Consider the following 25,581-nt stretch of genomic DNA (forward strand, 5'->3'; position numbering starts at 1 on the left):
CTGATAACTTATTTATGTCTTATATTCTAAATAAAATGTACTATTATAAAATAATCAAAAATATCGTATTACCTATAAATTATCCTCACTATCAGCTTGTTTCCACATGGTGAATTAAATTGAGGAATTTTTTTATTATAACTGTAACTACAGTCTTTACACAAAACTGACCAAAACTAGGAAACCTGACCTCCCTTCTTAAGAGGTTCAGTGGTAAGTCTGAAGGCTTGTAACACAAAACACGTAAACAAACAACCCCCACAATGGGCTTTCTGTGGTCTACCCACCAAGGCTATCAAAACCTGGTTTCCTGTGGTTGAAGTCCACACACATATTGTTGTGCCACTGGAGGGCAAGAGAATAAATGTAAGGAAATGAATTACGTTCGAAGTTACAGAAATTCCAAGAGCGTCCAGAGTTGGAGGCAAGAGGTCCCCCCCCCCGAGAAATGTTTTTTTTCTATATTCATTCAGCACATGTATATGAATTTTAAAATTAAATTCGGTAATTTTATACTACTCTACCTCCTCAGAAAACCTTGCCCCTCCCTAGAAAACTTTCTACGTATGCCCCTATCACTTGTATTACTTCACACGTTACTGTAATCACATTTTATGACTACAAAGATTCTTTTTGCAAGAATAGTTCATAGTATGGTATTTAATTTCGCTAAAGATGGCGCATAAGAGCCGATGCAAAAATGCGGTTTCAATTGCACAAATGAATCACAATGGTAACATGTTTCTCTGAATGAGATGGCAGACCATTGCAACAACCCGCTGGTACTCACAATTTGAGTACAAAGCGCCAGCGACAAGATCACGCGTTTCCAATTTTGAATGTTACGTAAAAACTTATGTACTTCTGACAATGAATGAAACAATCAGGTAAACCTCATCCTTATGGTCATAAATATTTGGTGTATTAGGCATAACCGATGACGAAATAGCAAGTAACAGCTAGTCTAGATAACTCTTCACACTTAACGAAACCTGAATTCACGTTTTTAATATTTTAATATATAGCCTTCGCACGGCTAATTATACACCTTTAGTTTGATAAATTTACGCTAGGAGGTCTCACACTAATTTCTCTAGTGTCTTTGACTTACAAAATTGTTTTCATACTAAACTCTGAAGCACGTGCAAAATTGTAATCTTAAATCCTTTTGACACGTTATTTTACTCATTTACGTACTGTTATATAACGTGTATTTAATTTTAGACCATTTCACGTTTGCATAAGTTAAGGAATTATTACACTGATGCAGGATTACTATCATATATAGCCTTGCCTTTTTATGTGTGTACAAGAAACAGCGAGGCTTTATAAAGGCATAAAAAACGATAAAAAACAATGAAAATCTGAATATTCTTACTAGAGCCTTCAGAAGGTCCTTGTTAAACTAATTTTTGTACACTTTAATTTCAGAAGACATTAATGCATCACATTAAGTAAAAAACATAACAGCTTTCTATGATTAAATATTATTTACTACCAAATCGTAAATATTAATTATTTGGAATTAAACACAAAACAACGTGATGGGATATCTATATTTTGTGCACCAAATGTATTGAAACCCTATTTCTAGCGGTGTAAGCCCGTTAGACATACTGCTGTGCCACTGGGGAAGACAAATTTTAAGTAATACCCAAAGGACAAAAATAATATAAAAACATAGCACGTTAAGTACAGAAATGCCTATTAGCAATTATATTGTATTCTTTCATATAAAAGCATTTAAGCACAAGTTTGTTTAAAATTTATCTACTTTTGATTTTTAGTAAGAACAAAAATACTCAATTTTGAACATCCTACAGAAAATAACAAATGTTTATGAAAAGTAGTACTGTGTTAATTTTTAAAGATGATAAGTATAATATTTATTTTTCAGAAAAGGTTTATTTGATACGTTCAATAGATGGCGCCAAGGGTATTAAATAAAACCATTACAACAGTTATAGTAGACATATACATGTACTAGTTTTAATACTTTCACTAATATATAGCTGAATGAAACATAAAATCGCATTTTATGGCTTTCATTATCTTGTATTTTATAGTTAAATACTGCATTATAAGAGTTTTTACTAATTCACTGATTTTGTAGAAGGAAACTCAGGAAATGATTTTCAAAACACACACATACCTTGTAGAGAAAACTTCCCATTTCCGAAGTTCCCACTTTTGATCCTCTTTTGAAACAGGCCAAATAGTCGAGAGTTAACATGAAATAGCGTTCTTTCCAACGACTGAAGAATTTATCCCTCTGTTGCCATAGCAACCCCTTTTTTAGCGTAGTAGTTTCCAACACACACGTTGAGTCTGCTTCAGCGGAGGTCATCTTGAACTATTTTCTGAGATCGATTTGTGCCTTATTTCCTGGTCATCCTCACATTCCACAGCCTTCCATAAGACTAGGCCAACTAAAAGTCATTAATTTCCAGACTGTAATTAACACATTACTTATAATACATCTCGTTCGAAACTGTGTCCAAAGATCACCTTTTTAACTCATTCCAAACAATATTTAAGATAATTCATTTCCTATTCTCAATGTTCGTTGGTAAGCGCAAAACTGCACAATGGGCTATCTGTTGTGTATCCACGGATAAAACTCGAATTTTAGCGTTTTATAAGACCAACAACTTATCGTTGGGCCAACGGTTGATAGTTGTGGGGAGGGCACTATATAAAAAGAAAAGTAAATTTTCTCCGTTCTGTATATTAGGCGCGTGTAACTGACGTAGAACGAGAAAATAATGATTCTGTTAAAAGATATTTCTTGGTTTTACGAGCAATCACAATAGAGTTATTAACTTGCAAGTGTACAAAACACACGTAAACTGCATTAAACGGAGCAGAAGAGAGCTTTCGGGCAGAATGAAAACTGATAAGAATTGTGACTTTGGATAAACGAATGAAAATAAAATGGTTTACCATGGAGGCCTGAGAAGGTTTCGTAAATAAACGATCGGCTAGGTATGGCATTGTTGTTAGAAAGACAGGCTGTGAATCCTAGGGTCCTTAGTTCGCATCCTGTTATCTCAAAATCGTGAATGCGCTACAAGACTGACAGCTAAGTTCCATTATTAGAGTAGTCCAAGAATTAACAGTACGCACTGTTGAATAGATTCTTTCCTTCTAAGTTTATCAGTTCAAAATTAAGAACGAATAGCGTGTAGGTTTGCGCGAATATCTGAAACAAACAATCCTAATGTACTATAAGCTTACGTTCAGCCCGAATCCCCATTCACGTTTCTCTGCTACAGCTGAACGTCCAGGTTTCACTTGCGTGGAATACACTGAGTCAGAGCTATTAAGTGCTATGTATAATGTACTGTAAACCGCTAGGACTAATTCAAATCTCTCGTATCGACCCCAGCAATCTGTGGCTCTGTTTTCTCTGCTGATGAAAACACCGTGTTGTGTGTTTCTATAATAACGTCATCATAGAGGAGAAATGAGCTTTACAGCTAATATTTTCTTCTCGAAACTAGTGATCAGAGAGAGAGGAGAAAAACAAAACAAAAAACATAATTGACTAATTGGCCTATAATTTATCACGCTGTTTACAGATCTTTCGACTCATCAAATATGTTTCTCCGTAATGAAATAAGACACCTTTTCGATCACTCTTAAGTAAAAGATGCCAATTTTGGGAGCTGAAAACAGCAAAAATTATAACGAGCTAAATTGGTTATTGAGTTTTTATTTTATTAACGCTGCTAATGAAAAAGGCAAACACCAACTAAGTGAACTAAAGGAATAATCCCCCAAGAAAACTGCGAATCAGTGTTAATAATGTTTTAAACAAAGGCGAGTTGCGTCTGTCGACGTAAAATATTGATTTTATCGCACAAAAGCCTAACTACTTAAAGTTTGAGTTATTTTAGTCTGTTTACTTTGGAGCTCTAAAGAACAGGAGGCCAAGGAGGTACATGAACCTTGGAAAGTTTAACGCTGTTATAACCTGTTCTATTCTGCACTCCTCATGTAACTCGTACTACAGAATAATACTATAAAAAAGTGTGAATCCATCAAGAGTTGAATCACTTTTGAATATGCATCAGTTAATTCGATATCCTGTCATATACCAATTATTACGTCATACAAAAGGAACTGCGTTATTAATCGTTTATGGTGTTACCCCCCCTTTCTTTTTATCTCTGTCTTTGTATGGCTACTAGGTTAGGCCCGGCATGGCCAAGCGTGTTAAGGCGTGCGACTCGTAATTTGAGGGTCGAGGGTTCGTATCCAGGTCGCACCAAACATGCTTGCCCTCCCAGCGGTGGGGGAGTTATTATGTAACAGTCAATCCCACTACTCGTTGGTAAAAGAGTAGCCCAAGAGTTGGCGGTGGGTGGTGATGAGTAGCTGCCTTCCCTCTAGTTTTACACTGCTAAATTAGGGACGGCTAGCACAGATAGCCTTCTAGTAGCTTTGTGCAAAATTCCAAATCAAACAAACAAGCTACTAGGCTAAATTCTGCTACTTCAACGTGATTCTTTGAACTCCTCGCTAATCGTTGAGACATTACACGTTAACTTAGTCTGCGGATTTTTCTTAGATCTTAGAAACTCTGGATATTTATTATTATTGTTATTATTACTACTGCAGAACAAAGATTTAATATTTCCCATTCACACATTTTTTATAACATTTAAAAGGAACTTGTAGCAAATATACTTGAATACTCATTTCTATTCGATTTTTTTTGTATAAAAAGAAAAAAAATGGCGTCGATACTGGGATGACAAGACAGCGATTGGTTTATCAATATATCTGTCGATACTTCAATGGCAAGAAGGTGATAATCTCACCAATATATTTATTGATACTTAGATGGGAAGAAGGCGATAATCTCACCAATATATCTATTGATACTTGGATGGCAAGAAGGTGATAATCTCACCAATATATCTATTGATAGTTAGATTGTAAAAAGGTGATAATCTTACCAATATATCTATTGATATTTAGATGGTAAAAAGGTGACAATCTCACCAATATATCTATTGATACTTGGATGGCAAGAAGGTGGTAATCTTACTAATATATCTTTGGGGCGGAGGAATATATTTTTGACCTACCAATGTCTTATCATACATCATTTTTATTTAAGTATATAAGTGTATTAATTTTCCAATGCTGAATGTTTTACATTACTTTGATAACATTGTCTAGTGTGGGGTCTACCATACAAGTTTTTAGTCACTTATTAAGAAATAAGTATGCACGATTGCGTAATACTCTTTTACGCAATAAATGATGAGAAATATGCATTTTTATGAATAATTACTTCTTCATCTTTGCCACCTTAATATATTTCTTGGATCGAAGCCTATGTAAAGAGATAGCATGTATGTACAAAATACTGTACTTTTATTTTTTTGAATATCAAAATAACATTTAATTCAGTTAGTTTAAAAGATGTATGAGACACGGGAGTCTAACTATAAATATTTATTTCATGATTTCTTATAATCTTTACAATTAATTTTATAATGAACTCAATGGCACCAACAAGACGGAGATTGAGGAAAATTCTATCAGATGCGGTGTTCACCCCGAATTCTTAACCTGTTGACTGCCAAGTATTTCAGCTGCTACAATACAACTCTAATGCTTCTTCATTTTGTAACTTTTTTCGCGACGCCATTTTGGATCGAAAGTGAAACAATTTGTAACTAGGTCAAATGCATGTATGGTGCTGACATCTAGCGTTGACGTGAGGTATTATTGAGAACGAATTAACTCGTCCATGGCACTGTGTTACCGATCGGCTTGGACGAGTTATCTCGTCTACGGCACTGAACAGGTTTATGGACATAAATCTTTGGCCAGCTATTAGAGTAAACCATCAAACCCATAACATATTGATTTAACGCTGTCAATCATATGATGCAAGTTAAAATATCGAATATGCATTAAATCAATGTGCAATGGTTCGGTCATCCAGTGGCATAGCGATATGGCTGCGGACTTACAACGCTATAAACCGGGATTTTAATACCTATTGTGGGCAAAGAACAGATAATGAATTGCGTAGTTTTGTGCGTAATTACAACCAAACAGAAGCTATAGTTCTGTAGACTAGCGGCAATCAAGGTCTTAAGTCACTCATAACGCATTGATTCAACGCATTGTAAAAGTCCGTCTACACAATGAATCAATGCACTATGTAGATCAGTAGACATCGAGAACAAAAAGTAATCCATAACCCACGTGAAAGTCCGTCTACACAATGAATCAATGCGTTATGTAGGTCAGTAGACATCAAGGACGAAAGCCACGCAATAATGCGTTGACTCCAAGCGTTGTTGAATTGGGTCAATATGTTTGGTACTGACAAAGTCATAACGTATTGGTTCAATGTATATTTGACAAACGTAACGTGTAGAGTTGATACACGATGATTTTAATAGCTACGGATGAGGGCCACAAACTTTCCTTAGTACCATCTATGGGCATTTTATACATCACCAAAAATGTTTATTTTATTCTTCGCTGCTAATTATTATTTTTTACAATAACTGTACGAAAAACTTTGTAATAACGATTCACTAAAACAGATTTATCTCTCTCTCCCCCTCTCTCTCTAGGTGTTTGGGTATATATATTTGTATACCCAAGAGGGTCAGGTACACTAGACCAGTATAGTGATAAGTATCCTTGCCTGTCACAGATTTATCTTATCATTATTTGTTTTTGTTTTGAATTTCGCGCAAAACTACACGAGGGCTGTCTGCGCTAGCCGTCCCTAGTTTAGCAGTGTAAGACTAGAGTGAAGGTAGGCTAGTCATTACCACTCACCTCCAACTCTTGCGCTACTCTTTTACCAACCAATAACTGGATTAACCTTCGCATTATAACGTCCCCACGACTGAAAGGGCATGTTTGGTGTGACGGGGATTCGAACCCGCAAATCACGAGTCAAGTGCCTAAACCACGTGGCCATGCCAGGCCGATTATAATTAATATCAACACACATTAGATGTATAACAACCACACATAAACGTGATCATAAGATACAAATATGATAAGTTTAAACGAACTATGATGAACTTGACGCATTTTATCAAACTACCTGTCAGGGGTAAACTTTAATTTTTTAAATACACTGGTATATTAAATCAACAACAACAAACTGTGCTGTTTATCGTACGATACAATACAGAACTTACACCAAGAACACGACAAGAGGAATTACAAGCAACAAGAAATTAAACCTTATCTTTTCAAAATACAACAAAGTATGAGAAAGTGGCGGGAAAAGTAGTTGTATCGCACTGGTTTTAAATCGTATGTCGTCTGGCACAATGAACGTAGAAATATGTGCCATGCTTGAAGAAAACTTAGGGTTTAGGCTCCTGATTTTCGATTTCAACCGGAAACCGGAAAACAACTGAAACGTTTATTCAGTTTACATTCACATCTTCCATTTTCTTGAGTCATTGTTACGTTTGTTTTTTTCGTATAAAATAATAGCTGCTCTTACGAAGTTTTAAATATAAATAAAATTGTTTTATATCTAGTATCGTTTGTATCTTTCTGCTGCGTCTACCGAGCGAAATTGACTACCTGATTTTAGCATTGTAAATCCGAGGACTTACCACTAACCCAGCAAAAAAACTTTAAAGGAAAGAGAGCTAGTAAATAACACTCTCCGCTAATTTTTGGGTTACTCGTGAATAGTGGGATTCGATCCATCCACGGCCAAAAGTGCGGAGTGCCTTTTTATAGCAGCAGGGTGCCAACAGTAAATGTCTGGATTCACAATTCAGGCATGCCAACCACTAGGTTACGCCCGGCCTTTCAGTTATTTAGCTGTAATTTCACAAGTTGACAACTATAACTAAGGACATAAAAACATGAGGCTTTCATCAATGGTTTCTCACTTAAACCTTTAATTTGCCTTCCTTATTTTAATTGTTTAGTAACTTATAAACCAACTAGTAACTTGCATTTGGAATTCACGGGATACGTAATAGATTCTGTTTGACAATATACACGTTTGGCTAAATTTTAAGCCCAAAACTGCAGCTAAACCTGAGAGCCCCACAAAACTCTTTTATCATCAATTAAGAAAAACGTATTTCGGAGGATCCCTTTCAAGCCCATTCCAGTCTTCAGATAAATCCATGCATCCTGTCCTAAGAGCTCACAAAATGTTTGGACCCCCTGTGATATCCGGCACTATATTTTCAAAAATCTAAAACATTTTTGGGTATTCTTTTTCAATGTTCCTCACTTGTTAACTTGTTCATCTCACTCGGGTGCCCCTAAATCTTCTTTGCTTCTCAGATTTGATCACCCCATTACGACTCTTTTCAGGGGGAATCCAAACATAAACACACACATAAAACTGAACATTATTGTATCATTTATTGTCCTTCAGTTTGCCAGTAGTACGTTTATAGACTTACAAAGCTAAAATTCTGGGTTCGAGTTCCCGTAGGGTACAGAGTACAGACAGCCCACTAGTTATATTTATTTAATATGTAACCTGTACTGTATTTATCGGTATATTTTAGTAAAACCTCAACTCGGTTACTCTTTTAATTTCTTACTTATACTACTTGGTTTCCTGTCGTTTTAGGATGTCGGGTGTGGCCGTTGGTTAGCTTCCCGGACTATCGATCCAAAAACCAAATATTCGTGGCTCGTGTGAACAAAAATGCACTCTACTTTAGGGTCGTGGGTGTATTATAAGAGTGCCATGGTCAAATGCTACTATTCGAGTAGCCCAAAAGTTGGCGGTGGCTACTGCAGACTGCTTGTACCTCTCGTTAGTTCAAGATTAGGAACGTTGTTGTTATTAAGCACAAAGCTACACAAAGGGCTATCTGTGCTCCACCCACCACGGGAATCTAAACCCGGTTTCTAGCGGCATAAGTCTGCAGACATACAACTGTGCCATTGGGGGGGGGGCAAAATTAGGAACGTCATGCGCAGATAACTAACGTGTAAGTTTGCGCAAACTACAAAGACAGAGGATCTGTAGAAACTTGTTAAAATAGTAATTTACGAAGACCATAATTGTAAAGGTTTCTTTCTGATTCACGTGACTTACTGCATTATGGGTAAAATAAATTACACTGATTCTAGTGTACGTTTCTTCTCGGCTTTTCATTATTTATTGGACTATAAAAAGTTCAATCTCAACAAATAGGTGTTTCGGGATTTGTTTGAAAAGAAGTTCCCAATTGGTTCAATTTTACAGTTCGTTTGGCACAGTACACGTAAACAGTATCGGTATGTTCCACCATTTTTATTTTTCAATTTTTATTAAAAGTAAAACTATTCGGTGTATCCGACTGAGAAAACACTATGAAAGTTTAGTTTGCTTTAGAACTTTCCAAGCACTCAAAACGCTGTTTGTGCGTAGCCATCCCTAATTTCTGAGTTGATAGATGAGAAGGAAGATAGCAAGTTCACAGCACCCACCGCCAACGTTTAGGATTCATAGTGCGGAAATGCTTAGTACTAAGCTACAATTGGTCATATTTAGAGAAAAGGTCAATGGGGCAGAGAGAGTGGCCAATCATCTACTTGATTAATGCAAAAGCTACTGTAAGAAACAGTCTTGAAATGTGGCCCAGCTGAAAAGAAAACTATAAATTACTGTGAGCATGTTTTAGTTTTGTGGATGCTATTTCCGCAGTATATTCAGATGTAAACAGTTTTCCTTTCGGAAAACAAAAAAATAATATAACATAAAGACAAATCTGGTTTTAATGTTCAGAAGACTCAGTTGGCTTTTGTCTATACATTGTCTGCACAGGATACATCAACACGTGCAACAGTAACTATTATGACTGGTCTTCCCGCGGTTTGTAGCAATGTTACACAGGAAGCGTGTCTATAGACGTATGTATTAACATAATCTCGTTGTATCACGGAGAAACTGGCAAGTTTAGTGCGACTTCCTTTTTATGTGTTTTATGATCAAGAGAACTTTAAAGGATTTTAATTAAATTTTAAGCCACGACAACTTTGACAATAGTTATATATAAATTAAAAATGCATCACACGGAAGCATTATCAAATTAATTTGTAATTTAACACATTTATTTATTTAAGAGGGTGTGTGTGTGTTTTGTTATAACAAAGCCACATTGGGCTATCTGTTGAGTCCATCGAGGAGAATCGAAACCCTGATTTTAGCGTTGTAAATCCGTAGTAATCTGGTAAGTCTATACCGCTGTACCAGCGGGGAACTTATTTAAGAAGGACATTTTATTCTCTTTGGATATTAAATACTTGTGTCTTAATAGTCATGCAAGCGAAACGGTTTAAAATATTTAGCTTACAGAGCATTCGTAGATTAGTTCTCGATGTTAGGTTATATAATATTTCCTTAGACTGAAATATCCGTGCTTTATCATTCAAGTTGATTTCTGATGTTATATACGTACTGCATGCTATTCATTCAATGATGCCGTATCTAATCACAAAGGACAAAGTTTTTTTTTATATAGCTATATATTTATAGAAGACAACTAGCACAACGTTCCCTTTGGCTTCCTCTACACTTGTAATAACAATTCCTTCAGTATTATTATTCTGTATGTTTCTCATGCATTTTGATTACTCTGACGTATAGTAATTTATAAGATAAAGTGAGACACCCTTTCTACAATTGTATTAAATTTCTTACATGTGACATGACTTGCTGAATATTTAGCAGTTTGTTAGAAATATCCAACTGAATATTTCATTACATTTTCAAGTAAGGTTAAAAGCTATTACTTTTCAAAAACTGTACTTCACATGAAAACAGAGAAAGTGCCAAACAACTATAGCGAATTTCACAAGTAAACAGTGAAAGCACAGAACAACTGTAGCGAACTTTTCATGAAAATAGTGAAGGTGCCACACAACTAAACTCTGTCGATTTTCACACGAAAACATCTTATTATAATGGTGATTGAGATGTCTACGTCCAAAACTCTGATCTCAGAAACCACTGCACCAAAACCAATCGTTTGGTTTGTTTTAAATTTCGCGCAAAGTTACTCGACGGCTATCCGCGCTAGCCGTCTCTTATTTACTGTACAACAAGATAGAAGGCAGCTGGTCATTACTACCCACCACCAACTCTTGGGCTACTCTCTTATCAACGAATAGTGGGATTGACCATCACATCATAACGCTCTCACGGCTGAAAGGGCGAGAATGTTTGGTGCAACGGGGATTCGAACCCGCGACCCTTGGATTAAGAGTCGAGTGCCTTAACCACTTGGCGATGCTTTACCGAAAAAACAATCGTAACTGACTAATATGTTTTTAACTAGGAAGTATTTTTATGGTTGAGTAATAAAACAAATGAAATTTCTATAGAAATGATACGTTTCACATTTAACTAATAAAAATTACAAAAGTAAATTTGAAAAACAATACAATCAAAACATAAATTAAAAAAAAACCTGTTTTTCTTAATGTAAATCTCGTGAGGGTTGCAACAAAAAAGCAAGGCACTTTCATCCATAACCGCGTCTACAAAGAAACATTTCAATAAAATATACTCTGTGATGTAATGCTGTAATGATAACTTATTTCAAAACTAAAATTTCAAAAATATCATTTTTCTTATGGATGGTGAACATTACTGAGTGTCAAGTAAGAGTACATTATTGTAGAACTGTTAAACAATTCTAGAAAAGGCCGCAGGCCTAATAGCCTTCCGCAGGAACTAACAGTTACATCTACCTGTATCACACAATTAAACTAGCGAAATGTTAACATTAACCAATATCACAGACTTATGGTGATAACCCCAATTTTTCACTCCTCCAGCGGCACAGCGGTAAGTCTGAAGGCTTAAAACGCTAAAAACCGAGTTTCGATACTCGTAGTTTGATTTGGTTTGAATTTCGCGCAAAGCTACACGAGGGCTATCTGCGCTAGCCGTCCCTAATTTAGCAGTGTAAGACTACAGGGAAGGTAGCTAGTCATCACCACCCACTGCCAACTATTAGGTTACTCTTTTACCAACAAATAGTGGGATTGACCGTCACTTTATAACGTCCCGCCGACTGAAAGGGCGAGCATGTTTGGTGTGACGGGGATACTCATAGTAGACAGAGTACAGATAGCCCACTGCGTAGTTCTGTGCTTAACTAGGTACAAATAAATGTTCAGAATTTTAAACGTGTTTGTATGTATTGAATAATATGTTAAAATAATTGTGACCAAGAACCCGAACGTTACTTTTTTTACTAAATGATTCATCTGTTACCGTACTTAGCTGAAACTTTCCTAAACTTTAAAATATGTTCACTGTAACACAATACTTTTCAAACAAGTATTTCGAAACTGAATTAAAATGTCCATTTGCTAGGTTTCTTGAAAGTCGTGCAAAGCTACACGAGGGATATCTGCGCTAGTCATTCCTAATTTAAAACTGATATACTAGAGAGAAGGCTGCTAGTCAATACCCCCTCCCCGACAACTGTGTTGCTAAAGAATATAAGTGACTCCTTGTAACGCCTCCACGCCTGTAAAGGTGAACATGTTTAGTTATAGGATTCGAACCCACAACGCCCCATAAAACTAAAACCACCATACCATAAGGACAGGTGTTTTACGCTCTTCACTGTTAAACGTGTCTTCCATTCAGTCTTTATGTTTCACGACGGTAGCTTCAGCGTGTAACAATATATAATGTTAATCGAAGTCACAAAAGGTGAAGAAATTTGTTATTTTTAATCCGGAATACTGTCGCTCTAATAATCAATAAATGTAGGATTATAATTCATCAAAACGCCTTGTTTTCAGTTTGAACATCTTATTGTTGTAATGGGCAACGAAAGAAGAAAGTTTATCTGGAACAAACGTTTGTCCTAAAGGATTCGTGGACCAAGACTTATGGGTAACAAGAGATAGGTATATGAGCTTGCTACACTTACAAACTCCTTAAGAAGAATATGGAAAACCACATCTGCAATTCAAGCGATTTTTATCACACAGATTGGGCTTAATGGACCCTCGTGTTTCGTCAATTTTCGATTTAAATCGTAACATTTGCGGCATTTGAGATAAACTTTTCGTCCATTATCGTCCAACACAGGCAGTGAGTGTTCTGGTATTGAACTACGGGTCTCCAGGGCAGTGACTCATTGGTAGCAAAAGTTAAGTTTTTTTTTGTTTTGTTTTTTTACATATCTCCGGTTTGAGATTTGAAATACAAAACTTAGAAAGATTGAAAAAAATATCTAAGTGATTTTTAATGAAAAATATTAGGCCTATTATAAGTATAATAAAAAGGCAAAGCAAACAAACATAAACGTACGAAATTTTTACGATAAACGAAGTTTATTTAGAATTTTTGCGCAGACATCTACAAAAGCTATGTACGCATAGCCATCCCTACTCTTGAACTGATAGATTGGAAGGAAGGCAGTTACAGTATTTTACGCCTTGTAAAACGCTACACCGTGGGAAACCCATCCTAATTTTGTAAAGAAAAAGATATTTTGACTCGGCGACCAACACCTTGATGCAGCTTGACTTTTTTTCAACCTATTGAGTAAATACAATCAAATATATGATATTTTTCACAGTATATCGACAATATTAGTTAAATTTAATGTTTTATGAGTGGTAAATAATGAGATTCTAATCTTTTGAGTTGACCCTAAACTAACCTCTTGCCCTAACCCACCACTTTTGTCTTGGAAGACAAACAGGGATTTTTCAAGGTATTTTTAAAGAAAAAGTGCGTCTTACAAGACGTAAAATAGAGTAATCGACAGCACCCTTTATTACAGTGGCTAAAGTAGGGACGACTAGCACAGATAGTCCCCGTGTAGGTTTGCGCGAAATTAAAAACAAACAAACCAGCCCACAAAGCAGCAGCACAACTAACTACAATAGATGTTCCTCCTTTCATAATAAGTAATTGGGACTCTACATTCTTCTTCGGTTTTTCTTTTGACTCTCCCCCTCTCACAACTGCAGGGGCTGCTGGGGCATACTTACGCCTTTCCTGTAGTCATCACCACCCACCGGCAAAAAAAAAGAAGTCCTAAACTATTTTCTATCCCATCAAGTTCATTCTGAGTGGTGAGGAGTACTTCAAGATCCTCATTTTAACAGTCACAAATGAAAGAGAAAAAAGTTATCGGCGACAGCAAAAGGTACTGGTCATTTTAATTCCTTCATGCTAATTTGCATATGAGTGTAACCAATCAAAATCAGTAGAAATTGTTAGGAAACGTAAAAGAAATTTCATAAAATATCCAGCTTCTCAGAGCCCCACCCCTACTAGATTTTCCGACATCTGTTCAGTTGGACTACACGTTTTAGAAAATTCTGGATCCGCCTCTGATTAATTTCAAAACTCATCTTAAAAAAAAAAAAATAGAGACACATTGTACCCCTGTCATTGAATAGAGTTTACGATGTTAGCAAACGCTAAATTTTATCCGGTCAAGATGGTTATTTAGTTGCTTGGAAAATAACGAAGACCAAAACACATTTTTCATAGTCATATCTCGTTAAATAATACAAGTTTCGGAATGGTATAGGCCTCATGGTCTGATTCACAATTTGTCATCATTTAACTAGCGATAACAATAACTTATAATAATGGGAAAAATTGTAGCATTACGTTCTCTTAGCGAGTGGGTGTCATAATTCAGTGTCACTCTTTTGTAATTTTAAGGAGGAATTTGGAAAGGATGTTGGTGAACAGTCCGTGAAGAAGTTTTAAAGTCCTTGTCTAATTTTGTGATTAAAACACATTTCGTATATCGTCTATGTTTAGGTTTGGTATTTAAGTTAACGAGTACAGTTATATGGCATTTTACTTACTTGTTTACGAATCACTGTATGCTACGTAGTCATAGAGGGTGAGTGAAAAGTAGGCCTAAATAGGATCGCATAGTTTATTTTTGGAAAAAATGGGGTGTTTCTTTCTGATTAGTCCTCCGAGGGAACAGCGTTAATTTTATAAACTTACAACGCTAAAATCCGGGGTTCGATTCCCTTCGGTGGGAAAAGCAGATAGCCCAATGTGACTTTACTCTAAAATGAATTGTTTAATTAAAGGATTTTCAAACAATTGAGTTTTCTACACTCAATTTCTTCTACAAATGTAATAAATTATCACCTTTTTGTAAATTTAATAAATTATCACTTTTTTGTTTATCAACAACTTTTAAAACATTCCGCCAGTTACAAAAAAAACAAACTCAGTCAAGAGCATGAAACACAAAACACTTTGGTGTCTCGCATAAGGTTGACAATTTAAGTATCTAGGAGTCTTAAAATCTATAATATTTTGGATATACCTCACTGATGAAGAAACACGAAGAAAACCTAAACAACAAACACAACCAATAACGCAAAGAAGTATGGGAGAAAAAATGACAGAGAAGATAATGTAGATTCACAAATGTAAAGAAGGTGTGGCACAGCGGATTAAATATACATTATCAGTTGTCTGTCCCGAGAAGAATTATTACCAATTACATATCGAAGTTTTTAGAAGACATTAACGATAAGAAATACCACTGTTCTGTCCACCGTTAAAGAAACTACAAATATGAGAGCACCAAGTTCAATAATATATACAACTTTGTCTAAGTTTGTTTGATTCTAAGCTCTAAACTTACACAATGAACTAGCTGTGCTGTGCGCACTTGGGTATCGAAACTCTGTGTTTAGCGCCATTAGTCTTCAAAGTTAGTGGTATCAGTGTCATAGTTATGAAAATAGAAAGATTATCACAATAAGTTCAAATCATGAAAAGTGTAACTTTCGATATTTACAGAGTAATGAGAAAGCCGATAAAAACCCTTTCAGACAAAATGTACCATTTTCTGGAATACCTAGGGTGTTCAACAATTAATACATATATATGTCATGTAGTATATATGAGATTAATCCGAGAGTTGTTTCAGTTAAGCTATGCATCCGCTTAGTCAAAAATCTCAGGATCTACGTCTATACTCCTCCAATATCTTCACAATTAGATTTCCTAGAATTACAAAACAAAAACAAAAAAATATTGAAATAACGTACACACATGAATACGGCCACTTGTAGAGCCATAAATTTACAATAACTCCTTTCTATTGTAGAAAACCATTATAGACCACCTCCGTAATAAGAAGAGCATACAAGTTTAGTTAAAGGACAGGATGAAAATTAATTTAAAAAACAACACTTGACTGGGTCAGCTTTAATATCATTGTAAGCACAATCTAATGCACTGAAGTTGGAAAACTAACATTTATAATAAGTGCCTCTATCCAGTCTTTTGAAATGTTTTATCAGAACAAGAAACCGTGAACCAAGCTCGTGAATCAACCAAATAATTTACTCAGTACAACAGTACCCCGATGGGTTTTTGATTACCAGATGTACCTCTGGTATGTAAATAATTTATCTCTGCCATTGACGTTTGAAGATATACACACGAGATTAAAAGTAGTGAAGGAAGATTTTTTCAATTTTCAATAGAGATTCAATCCATTAAAGTTCACGATAAACAGCTAAGAATTACCTGCTCAAAATTATTAAGATAACCAAGTTATTTTCTCTTAGAACTCGAAAGATAGCAGAAACAAAAAAAGCTAAAAGGACTAGCACATCGGATGCACTGTGTGGTATCGGATGGATGCTCAATCAAAATTGAAACTTTTTGGTTTTAAGGTTTAGGATGCAACACTTTATGCTAATGAATTACAGCTGTGTATTCAAACTGGAAAGTAACCGAGAAATGTTAAACAGGGCTGAGCAAACGTTATCATGATGTGTTCTATGAAGAGATTATATATAACATTAATTAATACTATAGAAGTGACTCAAACCACGATGTGTGTAGCAAGCTTTTCATTGCAAAATGAAAGAAAGGTATACAGTGTATTTCCAAAGAAAGTCGTTTTACAACTCGCCAAAATTCAATGTCAAAAATGTTCAGAAAAGTAGTATCTATATTTTGTAGATCACTTGGATGCGGCGATGTCACAGTAAGAAAATAATTATTGGTTGATTTCAGAAGTGATCAAAACGGGTGAATATTTTTTTCGAATGAAAATTGACATATAAAAAGAAATAACCACAATGCTAAATCGAAGACAAGACCTTAAGGATTCCAACTATTAAAATATATAATTATTAGTTAATAACATCTTTCGCAAGTAAATAATAAGTGGTTTAATCCTCCATTTCAGTTGCTAATCCGACGCCATCTTCATGGAAATCCTGAAAAGGACTATTTCTCTGTTCGTAGTGGCTGAAATGCGATTGCCACGCACAACTTTGCAGACGTACATAGAAAGGGTAAGCGAACCAGAGATGTTCATGGACTAGGACCCTGAAAACGTTTGTAATCTCAAAGATAATAACACAAAATGATCGATAAGACTCTCAGCTTGCAACTGGTGTAGAGAAATCTATAGCCAGTGATTGCCAACATTTCAAGTATAACAAGATGTTGCCTAATTTCAAATAAAATGATTCACGTGCATATGACGTTTTGTGAAAAATCTGTACGTGATGGAGAATAACAGGTATCACTTTCGGATTCAGACTACAGGAATTAGCGTATAACATATAAAAATTAAAAGACAATACAACTATCACAGCTCTGTGAGTTCATACATAAACAAGGAGTTCTCAAATCTGAAATGAACAACAACAACAAAGGAATCACGTTGAGAATCGTGAAAAGTAATACCAGTAACAACTGTTCAATACATTATTATTATTTTGTAGATCGTTTCGCGAAACAATGTTTAATTTATATTGTTTTGTAATACAAATGTTTGATCGATTCTTTGTAAATTACATGTCACAGACATCTATGGTCTTTTTCATGGGAAATTCCGTGAATTAATGTCTTCAATAAAATATTTCCACTTAAGTTCAAAATGCCCGGCATGGCTAGGTGGGCGCACGACCCGTAATCTGAGGGTCGCGAGTTCGAATCTCCGTCACACCAAACATACTCGCCTTTTCAGTCGTGGGGCCGTTATAATGTTACGGTCAATCCCACTATCGTTGGTAAAAGAGTAGTGCAAGAGTGGTGGGAGGCGTGATGACTAGCTGCCTTCCCTCTCGTCTTACACTGCTAAATTAGAGACGGCTAGCGCAGATAGCCCTTGTGTAGCTTTGTGTGAAATTAAAAAAAACCAACAAACAAACTCATTCAGTAATTAGAAGTTTAGTCAGAAAATTTGTTACCGATCGATTAGCGAGGAAATTTTACAAGTGGTGTAACAGAATTTCTGTTGAATGTTTGTTTGTAAAGTTAGGTCTACCAGTGAACGTAGTCTGTAGCCTGTACAGAACATTATTAACGAAATAAATAATTGTCGTTAATTGCATGGAATTTCGCATTATTTTTACCGGATAACCTAAAAGAACCCATTAGAAGAACTGTGTTTGTTTGTATTTTCTTATAGCAAAGCCACATCGGGCTATCTGTTGAGTTCACCGTTAAAAGACAGAGCATGTTAAACATTAATTAATACGCACTTATTAGATACAATTATATCTTTACACCTAGCTCATATTTTCCACCACTTGAAAAATCAAGCTGCTAATTTAAAATAATAAACTGAATAGCATTACACTAATAGTGGGGCTGTTCTAAATCCTTTTCAGAATATTTGATTTGAATTTCGCGCAAAGCTAAACGAGGGCTATCTGCGCTAGCCGTCCCTAATTTAGCAGTGTAAGACTAGAGGGAATGCAGATAGTCATCACGACCCACTGCCAACTCTTGGGCTACGCTTTTACCAATGAATGACGGGACTGACCGTCACATTATAACGCCCCCATGCGTGAAAGAGCGAGCATGTTTTGGTGGGATAGGGATTCAAACCCGCGACCCTTGGATTACGAGTCGAGTGCCTTAACCACCTGGCCATGCCGGGTTCTGTGGAATCTAGACCTAAAGTGTTTTTTTTTTTTCCCAAAATATTTTTTTTTTCTTTTTCTTTAAAGTAGTAAGACGTGGTACTTCTGCAAAATGATGTATTCTGTTCAGAATCTTTGATGGAAAAGCGTTTGTGATATTTTACTTGCTAATAATTCTCCCACAAATGTCAAATTAATTTCTGAATAAGTTTTTAAATCATCTGTCAATCCCAAGAGATCGTCTTGCTTGAAAAACCAATACAAACCACGATGACAAGTAAAATTTGTATCAAAACCGGAAATTTACATGCCAGGTAAATAAATTTAAATACTTACTTTATATATTTAGTATGAAATGCTACACAGACACGCATACGCACACAAACACAATCTAGCAAATGACGCGTACGCTCAACAGGCGCGCGGAAGGACGAAAAGGGTTAGCGCATTCACGTTTCAGCATAAATGTTAGGTGTGGACAGTTTTGGCGAGATCAGTAAACCTGAGTTTAATTAAATAAACCTGTCTATATGTGCGTGACAAACGTTACATCATGATTTCGTCTATATTTGCTCTGCTAGAATTAATAAGATTAAAACTGTGAACACACTACACAACCCTCTTACTTTATTAAACTTTAGAGCACGCGTATGTTGAATTCATACCCTTAAAGCCTACTAACACGTGACGTAAATAAACCTGGATGTTTTATTATTATTACTGCTAGACATCCATTGTTGATAAAAACAGAATCAAGTATTTTAATCGTTACTTACAAATACCGTAATATTATGCTGCCTGTCATAATTTATTTCGGGCAAATCTCCGATTTATAACATAACGTATATTACTATATCAAGTAACCGAAAATTTGAATTTAGAAGTTAATTAACTGTTAAAATGTATCAAATTTATTTGCCAACATAACATATATATAACTGTTTTGTGTGTGTGTGTTTTGATAAGCACAATTTCTTTTTTTTAGCACAAATATATTTTAATACACAAACATAAAAACAATACAATTTATAATAACGGTTATTACTAATAGTTATTGCGAATGATCATTTATATACAACAGTTTTACAAAGTTAGAAACAATACTGATTCTTATGTACGATCTACAACTAAATATTTAATCGAAGATCCAGGTCCACGACAAGCAAATTAAGTCTGAGTTGACATGTAATACCTCGCTCAAGCTAGCTAGTTGTCATTTCTTGACTGGCGCCACACCGCTCACAAGTTAACTTCTTACCAAGGAAGATATTTAATGTTATCCTCGAAATTCTATCGTCCGAAGCAATTCACTAAAGTTGAACGATTTGCAATGTTTAAAATCTATAACGTTCATAGCCAAATTCTGTAGTTTCCAGATTAATAAACGTTAATCACAATTATACCTACCTAGGCAACACTGACTGTAGCTGACCAATAATATTATTATAATTTGTGTCATGGTGCTGTTGATTTTAAATTAAGCACAAAACTACATAATGGGCTATCTGTGCTCTGCCCACCACGGGTATCGAAATCCAGATTTTAGCGTTGTAAGTCCACAGACATTCCGCTGAGCCACTGGGGGAAGTGTCATGGTGCTTCGCTTTATATATACCAATCACGCATGTTTCTAGAATATTCAACAATGATCTAGCTCGTTTTTGTTGTGTAAATAAATGGTGTTGCTTCTCACTTTCAAAAATTCTCTACAAGTTATGAGACCAGGCAGGGGACTTGCGCAATACAAAGTTAAGAATATACGTCTTATGCAAAAACGAACACTATACAAAAACAAGCATACGTATTAAAATAAATATACGATGGTAAACTCGTTACAATTCACGGTTAAGTACCGTTGCACTTTATTATAGTTACAGTTTATAAACATACGAAACATTTGTTTTGTTGTTATACTTAAAGCTACACTGTAGGCTATCTGTGCTCCATCAACCACGACTATCAAAACTCCGATTTAGCGTTGTAAGCTTACAGACTTACCGCTATGTCACGAAGGGGTGAAAAAGAAGGAACAATAAAGAAGTTTTGTTATTTATCAATAATATTTCGAAAAAAAAGTACAAAACAAACAAACAAAAAAACACCACGTATACTTTGTTTATTACATGGACCAGACTTGGTTCGTATTTCATGTTACCTCTTAATACGTTGCTTGCCTTTTTCAAACGTCAACTGAACACGACTTCGCCATGGACACGCTGAGTTATAACATGTACCAATCAAATAACAACTACAGATTGAACGACGGTTAACAAATGGTGCAACGTACGCGTACCTCAATACGAGGAAAATAACTTCGAACACAACTTACCGAATACTGCACGTTTACGCGACTCCCACTCCTGCCGACGAAAATACGAACTGTATCGGAAACACTCCTACTCGTGACTGCCGCTAAAGGCCGCGAGCTATACAACTCGTGCTGATTACCTTCGAGAAAAAAAAAATTCGACCACCACATGACTGGAAATTATGCATGAGGGTGGGGAACCGGATTGTTCGATTTTATACGTTTATGGTTTAAACGCCAAAACCGAAAAAATATTGAAAATCCAATGAAACCAATCTTTGTTTTCAAAATACATATTTGTTTTTCCCACGTTCATCTCAATTTCTACTTTGTAGATGAAATGTCTTTAAAACAATTTTTAGGCTCATTGGTTTTAACGGTATTTCGCCGGCTTTCGGCGTTTAAACCGTAACATTTAAAGTATTATACTATACGTATAAATAGCGTTTTATACGATTTTTTGTATCTCAACGTTCAGCCCAAATCATGAGTTCTTATTTTGAACGAAAAGTTTATAGGGCAATAACTTAAAAAAGATAAAAGATGGACCCGTAGTGCTACTTTTCATACACCAGTGATTTCGACATCTATGGAACAAAGAGGAGTCGGGGGAAAAGCAAATATCTGTAGTTAACTTGTTCGATTTTATATTGTTGTTCTTTACAATATACAGAGTGTGAATAGAACCTAGTAAGGTGAAACACATTGTTGTTCTTTACTCTATACAGAGTGTGAACAGAACGTAGTGAGGTGAAACACGTTGTTCTTTACTCTGTACAGAGGGTGAACAGAACCTGGTAAGGTGAAACACGTTGTTCTTTACTCTATACAGAGTGGGAAAAGAACCCAGTAAGGTGAAACACATTGTTATTGTTTATTTTATACAGATTGTGAATAGAACCTAATCACGTGAAATATATTGTTTTTCTCTATACACAGTGTCAACAGAACATAGTGATGTGATACACACTGTTGTCCTTTACTATATACAGAGTGTAAACAAAACGATGATACACATTTTTCTTCATTACTTTATAGAATGTGAATAGAACCCAGTGAGCTGAGACACGTTCTTATTTACTCTATACAGAGTGAACGGAACCTAGTGAGGTGAAGCACATTGTTGTTGTATGCTCTATACAGAGTGTAAAGAGAACATAGTAACGTAAAACAAATTGTTCCTCTTTACTATATACAATTATGTGAAAAAGTTAGGACACCATATGAAAACCTGTATATTTGTGTAACATTTTTGAGCATATAAATATTTAATCTTAATTTTAACTATACTGAGAGATTATAGGAATATAACTAAACAATTAAAAATGAAGAAAAGACTTTTCAAGATCTTCTGTAAATGTAATTCTACAAAAATGCATATTCTAACAGAGGAAAAAGTTAGGACACCCTACCCCCTAATAGCTAGTGTTACCTCCTTCGGCTGAAATAACTGCAGTAAGACGCTTTTTGTAGCCATCTACCAGTCTCTGACATCGGTCTGAAGAACGTTTGCCCCACTCCTCAATGCAGAATTCTTTCAGCTGTGAGATGTTTGAGGGGTTTCTTGCATGTACAGCTCATTTCAAGTCACCCACAGCATCTCAATGGGATTAAGATCTGGGCTTTGACTCGGTCATTCCAGAACTCTCCATTTCTTAGTTTCACCAAGTCCTTGGTGAATTTACTGGTATGTTTTGGGTCATCGTCGTGTTGCAGGGTCCAGTTCCGCTTCAGCTTTAATTTTCGTACAGATGGTCTCACATGATCCTCAAGCACCCTCTGATACACAGTAGAATTCATGGTGGATTCTATGATTGTGAGCTGTCCAGGTCCTGCTGCAGCAAAACAGCCCCAAACCATGACACTTCCACCTCCATGCTTCGCAGTTGGTATGAGGTTCTTTTCCTAGAATGCTGTATTTGGTTTACGCCAAACATGTCCTCTGTTCTGGTGTCCAAATAATTTAATTTTGGACTCATCTGTCCAAAGAACATTACTTCAGAAGTCCTGGTCTTTGTCTACATTCTCTCTGGCAAACTTCAGTCTGGCCTTGATGTTTCTCTTAGAGAGCAAAGGTTTTCTCCTTGCACACCTCCTATGCAAGTTACACTTGTGGAGTCTCTTTCTGATTGTAGAGGCATGCACTTTCACATCAACAGTAGCCAGAGCCTGCTGTAGGTCCCGTGATGACATGTTAGGGTGTTTGGAGACCTCTTTAAGCATCTTGTGGTCTGCTCTCGGGGTGAACTTGCTTGGACGACCAGACCTGGACAGGTTGGCAGTTGTTTTGAAAGCCCTTCACTTGTTGAATATTTTCCGGACAGTGGAATGGCTGATTTCAAAATCTTTTGGGATTTTTTAAAATCCCTTACCAGACTCATAAGCTGCTACAATTGTTTTTCTGAAGGCCTCAGACAGCTCTTTTGCTCTCACCATGGTGCTCACTCTCACTTCAACAGTCAGGAGCACACCAAACTAAATGTCTGAGGTTTAAAGAGGGCAAGCCTCATTCAAAGTGCTGAGTAACAATCTTCTAATCATGTCCACCTGGTGTGATACACCTGTGTGTGAGTTGAACCATTATAAGTAGGAATAAATGTGGGGGTGTCCTGAGTTTTTCCTCAGTTAGAATATGCATTTTTTTATATTACATATTCAGAAGATATTGAAAAGTATTTTCTTCAGTTTTAATTGTTTAGTTATATTCCTATAATCTCTCAGTATTGTTAAAATTGAGATTAAATATCTATATATCCAAAAATGTTACAAAAATACACAGGCTTTCATAGGGTGTCCTAACTTTTTCACATGACTGTAGTTCTCTCAGTGAAATTCACTCAAGCAATATGTCACCACACTGTACAGGAAATAGGAAAGAGCAAACGGCTACGAAAACCTGTTTCAGTTTGCACACCTGAGATTTGTTATATCAGAAGCACTTTGTGAACTTCATACGTTTCCACCAATTAAACACCTTGGTGTTATAAATATAAGATATTTTACCAAATGTATTTATTTTGTTACTGTTACATTTTGACCTCTAATATGAAATTAGAGTGATTTGGAAAATACTTGTTTAAAAATCACAGTAAGAAGATGCATGTACATTCAATTCAATAGTCACTTGATAGTTTATTGTGAAGGGGGGAGCAAAGCTACACAATGCGCTTTGTCCACCGCGAGGAATCGAATCCCGGATTTTAGCACTGTAAGTTTGTAAACTTATTGCTGACCCACCAGTAAACATAGGCAACTCCGGATTAAGACATGGGCTTACTGGGCTGAAGCCCATGGTCGTGTCTTCCACTAATTAGGGGACCTCAAGCCATGACTATAAAAGTATTACACACAGAGGTCTTGTCTCGAGGAGGCCTCTATGAGTAGAAAAGCCTAGGGCCGAAAAAAACCCTTATTCTGGCCTTGTATGAGGTCATTGCTTCAGTCGAATATGAAGCTCTCTTGAAAAGAAAATCTGTTAAATAACCGAGTGTGTACCGATGTGTCGTATTGCACTTAAATATTCTTGGTAGAAATACTTTTGTTTCACTATTTAACATTGATGTAGGAACTTTTATTGTTAGTGGGAGCAACTTTCCACAAACTTGAAACTGTCAGGTATTACTTACACATGAAGAATGTTTGTTTTCTAGCAATTAGTGACACTGGTTAGGCCGTATTTGGAGTATTGTGTTCAGTCTTGGGCTCCGTACCTTAGGAAAGACATTGAATTGTTAAAAAGGTTTCAGAGGGTGGTTATTAAAATGGTACCTGGGATGGAAGGGTTTTCATATGAAGAAAGTTTAAGATCCTTAGAACTGTTTTCTCTTGAAAAAAGAAGAGTTAAAGGGGATCTGATTGAAGTGTTTAAGAGTCTAAAAGGAACTGATAATGTTGATGCATTAAAAGTTTTAATACTTAACAGCGATAATTATAGAACTAGGAGACACAAATATAGATTTAGGCATGGCAGAAGCCGTTTTCAATTAAGACAATTTTATTTTTCAAATAGGGTTGTTGGCCTGTGGTACGGGTGGTTTGACTTCGAATGTTGTGGAGGTAGTAACTTTGAGTGAGTTTGAAAGAAAGCTTGATACAAACATGAATGATAAGTGGTTGGCTCTAATTTATTTTTTACTTAATAGTTTTTGTATGGCTTAGAGGATGGGACAACTGAGATGGATTAACAGATCCCTTGTTGTCCCTAAACACTATTTAATGTAATATAATACATACATTTATTGTTTTGTTTTTTTAATATTGACGAATGAAAATATTGAATCTCTAAACGGAATTTACGTTGTTGTTTCGGTTACATAGGAATTCTTCTACTTGAGTGTAGCCATTACAACTTAAGCTTTCTGTTTTTACACAGTTCTAGGGGGAAGGCGCTCTCC

At 35.9% G+C, this 25,581-nt stretch overlaps 1 protein-coding gene across 4 annotated transcripts in view; it reads right to left on the minus strand.

Annotated features, from left to right (window-relative positions):
- Positions 1 to 25,581, minus strand: part of LOC143233722 (uncharacterized) — a 64,502-nt gene that overhangs the window by 10,352 nt on the left and 28,569 nt on the right. For 3 of the 4 annotated variants that reach the window (XM_076470276.1, XM_076470275.1, XM_076470278.1), the window contains exon 2: positions 2,153 to 2,429. In XM_076470276.1, the coding sequence (XP_076326391.1) occupies positions 2,153 to 2,347 (195 nt within the window). In that variant the 5' untranslated portion in view covers positions 2,348 to 2,429. Of the gene's footprint in view, positions 1 to 2,152; positions 2,430 to 21,208; positions 21,937 to 25,581 lie in introns of those variants that run through there. The other variant, XM_076470277.1, reaches the window with a different exon arrangement.

The sequence above is a fragment of the Tachypleus tridentatus genome, chromosome 12 (genome assembly GCF_004210375.1).
Source record: "Tachypleus tridentatus isolate NWPU-2018 chromosome 12, ASM421037v1, whole genome shotgun sequence".
NCBI classification, from domain to species: Eukaryota; Metazoa; Arthropoda; class Merostomata; order Xiphosura; family Limulidae; genus Tachypleus; species Tachypleus tridentatus.